Consider the following 7,913-nt stretch of genomic DNA (forward strand, 5'->3'; position numbering starts at 1 on the left):
TGAGGAAACATTCAATGCCTGTATTGAGCAATGCCACAGTTCAAGTAATAGAGACAGAATTAACACTTCCGCACCTCTGGCAGTTCACACAAAAACGTTCTTAAAAGGTCACATCATCAGATGAATAACGCTACCAATCAAGAGTTAGTGCATTTCTATGGCAAATGCTGATGACCCCCGATAATCATAATCATTCAATTCTAACATTACAAATACTGTTGGATTGCACTTTCCTCAAGCTTTCATCTTCTGTGGCATATTTCAGAAAAAATATATATCTAAAAATACAAAAAGCTTATACTTTGAGTAACAGAATATAACGTACAGTCCATTTATGTTTTGATCAAGCACATGTGTGGTGTGTTTTCCCCCCCATCACCATAAACTGAATTTTCTGGTTGGGACACATATTTTCTCACTAATAACAAGTGCTTTGGTTATTGGGTACAATATGTAGAATGTTGTTCTAAGAATATATTGAAAATTGTTTATGCTACATTCAGTACGGTAGATATCAACTGGTAACTGGGTTATAATTTGACAACAGAAAAAATCAACGCTACTGTCAAATTGCGCTACATCAGTTCCTATAGTTGCATGACTACGTACTCAAATACTCAGAACGAGTTTGGTACGTACCACAGCTAGCTATGCCACCGAGTCAGCCATCTTGTTTTTCTGCACCATTATATTCTAAACCCACTTTAATGATCTGCCGTGCATGGACATCACAGAAATTAACACGTATTTGAAAATGAATCGAAATTCCAAGGTATTGGGTGTATTACGGTCTCATTTTACATTAGCACCAGTTCTTTGTGTTGTCAAAAGGGGGCCCTGGAAGTCCAAATTAAAAAAAGAGCACCTGACAAATATAAACATATTATGATATAGTACATGTAGTCAGTCATCCACTGGATGACCAGGCCCCACTAATGAAAACAAATAGTATCCCATAAAAGAAAAGGTGAGAAAATGGGTACAAAAAAACAAACAAACCAATAACAATAGCAAACAGAATCTTATAAAAAACAAAGTCCCAGCTGACATTCAAGTTCCGGTCAAAGTTCCAATCAAGTGAAATCACATTCACAAATCTGTTGGAATCATCCTAGTGCAAATCCGTAGAATAGCTTCAGTACGCAAACACGTCCGCCCCCTCAAGTTGCTTCACTAAGCAAACACATCTGCCCTCAAGTTGCTTCAGTACGCAAGCATATCCGCCCTCAAGTTGTCCTACTAGGATAGCTACAGAACGCAAACAGGTCCCACATCCGTCTAGTCTACATCTCTGGCGCGGCTGCAGGGAGTCCAGCGGGTAGTTTAGTAGAAGTCTGTAGAAGATGGTGTTCCTCTGTCTTTAGTAGCAGGCAATCCTCTGTGGCTGTGCGGGGCGAAGCTGACGAGACAGGGGTGACGTGGACGGGGTGCACCAGCCGGACGTCCAAGGCCTGGTTGTGCTGTGCCAGGGAGTTGAGGCGGTAGTGCAGAACGAGCTCCTTCAGAGAACAGTGGAGGTCGTAGGGCTCAGCGAAGCCGTAACCACGTGGCGTGCTGTAGATCATGCAATGCTTTACTTCTTCATTCACACTGAAAGGTTACAAAAGAAAGATATGTTAGTACCAGTGTAGCAGCCCCTAAGCTTTGAAACATGCATCAAAGTGAAGTAACTGCTTTACAAGAGCCTATAAAATAGAGCCATCTCATACGGTATAGCAGTATTCACATATTTTTCTTAATCTCCTTTCCTTCATGACTATTTACATGATGTTCATTTCTCGCAGGAAGAGAACACTCACACTACGGAGCAGGCGTAGCAGCCCTGCTTGCTGCTCTCTCGGATCAGGAAGGTTCCGGTGGGTTTGTCCATCAGCATCTCCTCAGCCTGCGTCCTGCTCAGCTCTCCCACGAACCAGGTCCCCTCATCATGGTGCGCCAGCCTCTCCCGTTCCCCCTTCAACACATAGGTGCTGCACACACACCAGGGAGGACATTGTTAAAACCTTTCATTGATAACAATCATTCATAAATAGTGAGCATACTATTAAAAAAAGGTGTATTTAATCATTTCTAAACAGGTATATGCACCACAAGCATTTCTAAGCAAAAACTAAGTACAATTACGAAGTATTCTAAGAATTTACAGGTCTATACTATGAAATACTTACTCGTCACTGCTATCGTCTTGGATCCCCAGCCAATCATTAATGCGTTTCTGTCGCACACCTTTGTGATTCAGCCAACTGAAAAACCAAAGGGACCAAAAATTAATGTCTGTGCCAACCCACTGGGCAGACATCATTTCAATGTCTAGTTTTGATGACCTTTTAGTTAAATTGTCAACTACGTGAATTCAACATGAAATCAACAAAACATTTCACCATGTCATTGGATTTAGGTTAAAGGTTTGGTGAAAAAAAGACAAAATTCCCTTATGTTGATTCAACGTCATCACATATATTTTTTGTTGTTGAAATGACGTGGAAACAACGTTGATTCAAATACTTTTTGCCCAGTGGGAAGGGATTGAAAAAAGCTACTTTTCATTAACAGTGATTGGAATAAAATTGAATAAAACAGAATAGAATAGAAGTATTGTAACTTACTTGAAGTACTGGTCCCTGATGTTGCGTAGCTCTATGAGGTCAGGCCTGAGGCTGTTGATCCTCCTGTCTGTCTCTCTATAGTCCTGGACCTGGGACCTCAAGTCCTGCTCCAGGTGGACCTTACTGTTGTAGATCTCCCCCAGCCGAGACTTCAGCTTCTCATAGTTCATTAGGAAGCTGGAAGGGCAAATGTCAATGGTCATAAGAGGTCAAAAGATGGGTCATGAGTCACGCCACTGAGCTGAAACATAGCTGCATGCATGTTGGAAGGATGAAACAACAAAGAGACATCTATCCACACTATAAGCATGTGTGGAGACTCCATGTGGAGAGACGTAGCGATGTTGTTGCCTTAGTTTGCCAGACTCACCTCTCCAGGTCCTTCTCTGTTCCCTCAGATCGACTGCTCCTCTCACACTCCTCCCCGTAACGCTCCTGCTCACGACACTGCTCCTCGAAGATCAGCATGGTCTCGTTGAAGGCATCTATCGCTGTTCTCTTCATCTGGATCTCCTGTGAGGTTTTACTGTAGGCCTCGTATAGACGGTCAAATTCTTGACTCTTCTCCTGATACTGACTGTGGTACTCCTGGAGCTTCCTCCCAGCCACGTCAACACTGTCCTCTTCCACTAGCTCATCCTGGGTACAGACAGGCAGACAAATGTAATACAGCAGACAACTAATTACTTGTCTGTGTATGACGATTATCTTCCATTTACTTAGGAAACCAAAGGCAAATTTCACTCCCTCACAAATTTCCATCTCAAAATGGAAACAAACATTATTGAGACTGAGGGTAGATGAGAGGTGTGGGTGGGTGTCTCCTGCCTACCTGTTGGAAGCGGGATACGGGGTGTGTGAGCATGACGTCAAGCACAGCGTTGTATTCCACCAGAGGATGATGCTGGTAGTGCCAGATGAGCTCCACTACAGAGCAGAAGGTCAGGGGCTCTGAGAATCCGTACTTCCCCTCACGGTGGTAGATCTTTATCAACTTGCTGTGGCCGTCTTTCCTCAGCGTCAGAGTGAAGTCTCCTTGTGTCTTAGTGGAAGCGTCACGAACTAGGAAGGAACCGTCAGGTGTGTTGCAGAGCTTCTCGTTGACTTCCTCCCTGGAAATGTCTCCCCAGTACCACTCGGCATCTTGCAGGGGAAAGACTGGGGCTTCCCTGAGGCAGTTGTGGCTCATGGTGGAGGTAATGGTCTTTGTTGACCTAGGAGGGAGAGCTGAGAGAGAAAGAGAGCGATCAGGATGACAGTTTCCTGAGATAATGATCAGTTTGAGAGGAAGTGATATAACTGCAAACATAAACTGTCACCTCACTATCACCACCGGCAGACCCACAGCTGTTTAAATGAATAATCCCCCACACAACAACCCCCCCCCCCCCCCACACACACACTCTTTGCAAGCTTGTCAAATCTCCAGACAAGCCTAGGCATGTCAAACATAGGTTCACTCACAATGTTGCCTTTTAGTATTTTTTCTTGGGGAAATAGATTTCACACGTTTGTCAACAAGTCTGAAAAACCAACAAAGAAGCTAAAGCAACCAAATGTAAATGCTGCAAATTCAGCACATTTTTACTTTGTCAGTAAAGTGCAAATGTAGGCATAACTTTAGATAGGGTCACTTTTACATCCCCTGGTTGTCTTGTGTCCAAATTCTGCAACTGCCCCAAAACCATCCATCCACTGGAAGGATACTACAGTTATGATCCTCTATAAAACTATTATATTTTTCTTTTCCGCAGGACTTTTCAAAACCCTCTTAACTTCTCCATATTGGGGTGAAGGACGATATTGGCGATATGTTTCACTACAGGCCAAAAGTGCATTTTAGGAACCTGTAGCAGCAAAAGCTGAAACCATGAATTCCTAAACTGTATGACTTGTGACTGTACCCTAAGCCCTCACTCCAGAGGGTGTCATGAAGTAAAGTAATACAAAAATACAGTATATGAAGAATATACTTCATAAAAGCCCAGATATAAATATCACATTATCTTTCTTTTAATTTAAGAAGCATTGGAAATTGTCCAATGCAGTTCTAAACAGGCTATGGCTATGTCATTCACTGTAATCCCATGGAGACAGCTGAATAAAAAAAATGACAATATGTGATAATAATAAATGCAATATCACATCAGATAGCATACAGCCATCCATTGGCAGTTTCAAAGTAAGTCATGCGACAAGTTGCCTAGTCTGGTCTGGTAGGCTTTCAGTGGTTGCGCACGAATTAACTACGGTCGGCTACAGTAGACTAGAGAAAAAGGGGAACAAAGCAGTCATTTCATGCGGCATTTCTTCTCCACTCAACATTGTTTACGCGCTGGTAAATCGCGTTATTATAACATAATAATAGGTTAGAGAGAATTTCATCAACCTATGGCCCAAAATACCATGTTTAATTTTGATATATATCTTTGTAAGACAAAGCAAGACTGAGAATGAGCGAATCCACCGCGTCAACGACAAAAGTATTACGTAATTGCCAAGCAGCGAATTGCGCTATGCATGCCTGGGCAAAACACATGGGGGGGGGGGGGGGGGCAACACCTGTGTGTACACAACTGGTCTTATGTCAACTTTCTATCATAAGATGTTAATAAAATGTGATAGGCATTTTAATAGAATACAGATCCAACAAATACCTGGAGGCGCCTGATCCATTTCGACGTAGAATAGGATTTAAGAGGGATAAAACATCCCGTTCCAAACGTTTAAATTCCTATTCGTTTTGTGGGATACCTTTCCCTTTCTCACGATGGGTGAAAAATATAACTTTTTCTTGCACCAGAGTGAAAGGATCACAATGGCGATTCGTTTTAGGAGCCTATGCGTCCTACTTCAGATTAGACAGTTCGGTAGCAGAATTATTAATTAGTCCAGTTTGAGAGAATATCATCAACGCCAAACTCGTAATTCGTTCAATACATTTAATCACAAAAGCAGTTCTGCAAAAAATGAAGATAGTCATTTCCAGCAACGTCTCTCATTACCGCTGATCGGCTCCGCTCCAAACTTCGTCGCAGAGGCAGCGGTCAAGAGATTTTAAAGGGATCTGCAACATCATCTTGGGAGAAACCACCACTTTTAGAGGGAGAGCTGTCGTCACAAGACGGATTGCTTAATGTAGACAGACTGAAAATACATTTCTGATGTAAATATGAAATAGTATCGTGTTGTCTTGTATTGTATTAATTGTAGCCTATATCTGAATGCAGCTTTTATAGACATACTATTATTGGTGAGGGATTTGTTTAATAACCGTTCACGTACACCCCTAAATGAAAGTGGTACGTTCCTTGCCTGATCGTTTCATTCAAGGCTCTCAATGCAAGGTAACTGTAACTGCGATTAATTCGACGACACATGAGATATGAATATAACTAGCGAAGACACACAGATACATGTTTAAAAAATAAACAATAATAAAGATAAGCACCATAATGCCTAGTAGCCCTTTACACTCGTACTCGCCTGTCATCGATGACAATTTTTTATTTATTAATATATAAATGATGTTGACGTAACTCTGCAAAAAGTCATTCATAAACCTTTTTAATTTCCATTTGCATTAGAAAGCTAAGTATTTGTTTCTTGGGCTTCAAGAATGTGACAGCTCAAAGTGCTTTAGGCCTTGAAAAATAAATAATTGAACTGATTGAAAGTGATGGGATATCCGTGAACAAATGCCGTGGTCAAGGCTATGACTGCGCCAGCGCAATGAGTAGAGTTTACTCAGGTGTTCAAACGCGCATATCAGACCGAGAGCCTAATGCTTCTCGGGTAGTTCTTTAGTAGTTTTAGGGCTCTATTTAATCTGTAACGATGAAGCGTTACAAATTCCGCGATATAAATGTAAAGGTAGTTTGCGATTGAGAAGAAATATGGAGCGTTTACCGTGAATGCAGTCTCCGCTAACTTTTTAGGGATAGGGGGCAGCATTTTCACTTTGGATGAATAGCGTGCCCAGAGTGAACTGCCTCCTACTCTGTCCCAGATGCTAATATATGCATATTATTATTACTATTGGATATAACACACTCTGGAGTTTCTAAAACTGTTTGAATGATGTCTGTGAGTATAACAGAACTCATATGGCAGGCAAAAACCTGAGAAAAAATCCAAACAGGAAGTGAGAATTCTGAGGCTGGTCGATTTTCAACTCATCGCCTATTGAAATCCCAGTGGGATATGGATCTGTTTGTCAACAGTCTGTAGAACGTTGAATGAAGCTTCTACTGTGATGTGGGGCCGGATAGGAGCTGTTTGAGTCAGTGGTCTGGCAGAGTGCCAGGTCCTGGTCATGCACATTCCACAGTATATCGACTTGCGTTCCATTACTTCTATAGACACAAAGGAATTCTCCGGTAGGAACGTTATTGAATATTTATGATAACAACATCCTAAAGATTGACTCTCTACTTAGTTTGACAAGTTTATTCGACCTGTAATATAACTTTTTGAAGTTTTCGTCCGACGTTCGCCTGGATCTGCGCGAGCATTTGGATATGTGTACTAAACGTGCCAACAAAAGTAGCTACTTGGACATAAATAATGGACATTATCAAACAAAACAACAATTTATTGTGGAACTAGGATTCCTGGGAGTGCATTCTGATGAAGATCATCAAAGGTAAGGGAATATTTATGATGTAATTTCGTATTTCTGTTGACTCCAACATGGCGGAGAAATGTTGTTTATATCTGAGCGCCGTCTCAGATTATTGCATGGTGTGCTTTTTCCGTAAAGTTTTTTAGAAATCTGTAACAGCGGTTGCATTAAGAACAAGTGTATCTTTAATTCTATGTAAAACATGTATCTTTCATCAAAGTTTATGATGAGTATTTCTGTTATTTGATGTGGCTCTTTGCAATTTCTCTGGATATTTTGGAGGCATTCCTGAATATGGCGCCAATGTAAACTGAGATTTTTTTTATATAAATATGCACATTATCGAACAAAACATACATGTATTGTGTAACATGATGTCCTATGAGTGTCATCTGATGAAGATCATCAAAGGTTATTGATTCATTTAATCTCTATTTCTGCTTTTTGTTACTCCTATCTTTGGTTGGGAAAATGGCTGTGTGTTTTTTGGACTTGGCGGTGATCTAACATAATCATATGTTGTGTTATCGCTGTAAAACATTTTTTAAATCGGACACGATGGGTATATTTACAAGATGTTTATCTGTCATTTGCTGTATTGGACTTGTTAATGTGTGAAAGTTACATATTTCTAAAAAATATTTTAGAATTTCCAAAGCTGCCTTTTTCAGCGGAATGTTGTC

The 7,913-nt window shown here is 41.0% G+C and overlaps 1 protein-coding gene across 2 annotated transcripts; it reads right to left on the bottom strand.

Moving 5' to 3' along the window:
- Nucleotides 1-995: 995 nt before the first annotated feature.
- LOC111979489 (phosphatidylinositol 3-kinase regulatory subunit gamma) lies at nucleotides 996-5,662 on the bottom strand. 2 transcript variants are annotated; one of them, XM_024010073.2, is made up of 7 exons: nucleotides 5,612-5,662; nucleotides 3,439-3,833; nucleotides 2,977-3,245; nucleotides 2,607-2,783; nucleotides 2,169-2,243; nucleotides 1,800-1,970; nucleotides 996-1,590 (listed from the first exon to the last, which is right to left on the bottom strand). In XM_024010073.2, exons 2-7 carry the CDS (start codon nucleotides 3,793-3,795, stop codon nucleotides 1,284-1,286), a joined length of 1,356 nt encoding a protein of 451 aa, XP_023865841.1. In that variant the 5' UTR covers nucleotides 3,796-3,833; nucleotides 5,612-5,662; the 3' UTR covers nucleotides 996-1,283. The 2 variants fall into 2 exon arrangements, with proteins under 2 accessions (XP_023865841.1, XP_023865840.1); XM_024010072.2 differs by lacking the exon at nucleotides 5,612-5,662 and adding an exon at nucleotides 5,264-5,380.
- Between the last annotated feature and the right edge of the window lie 2,251 nt (nucleotides 5,663-7,913).

Source organism: Salvelinus sp. IW2-2015, linkage group LG19, assembly GCF_002910315.2.
Source record: "Salvelinus sp. IW2-2015 linkage group LG19, ASM291031v2, whole genome shotgun sequence".
Lineage (NCBI taxonomy): Eukaryota > Metazoa > Chordata > Actinopteri > Salmoniformes > Salmonidae > Salvelinus > Salvelinus sp. IW2-2015.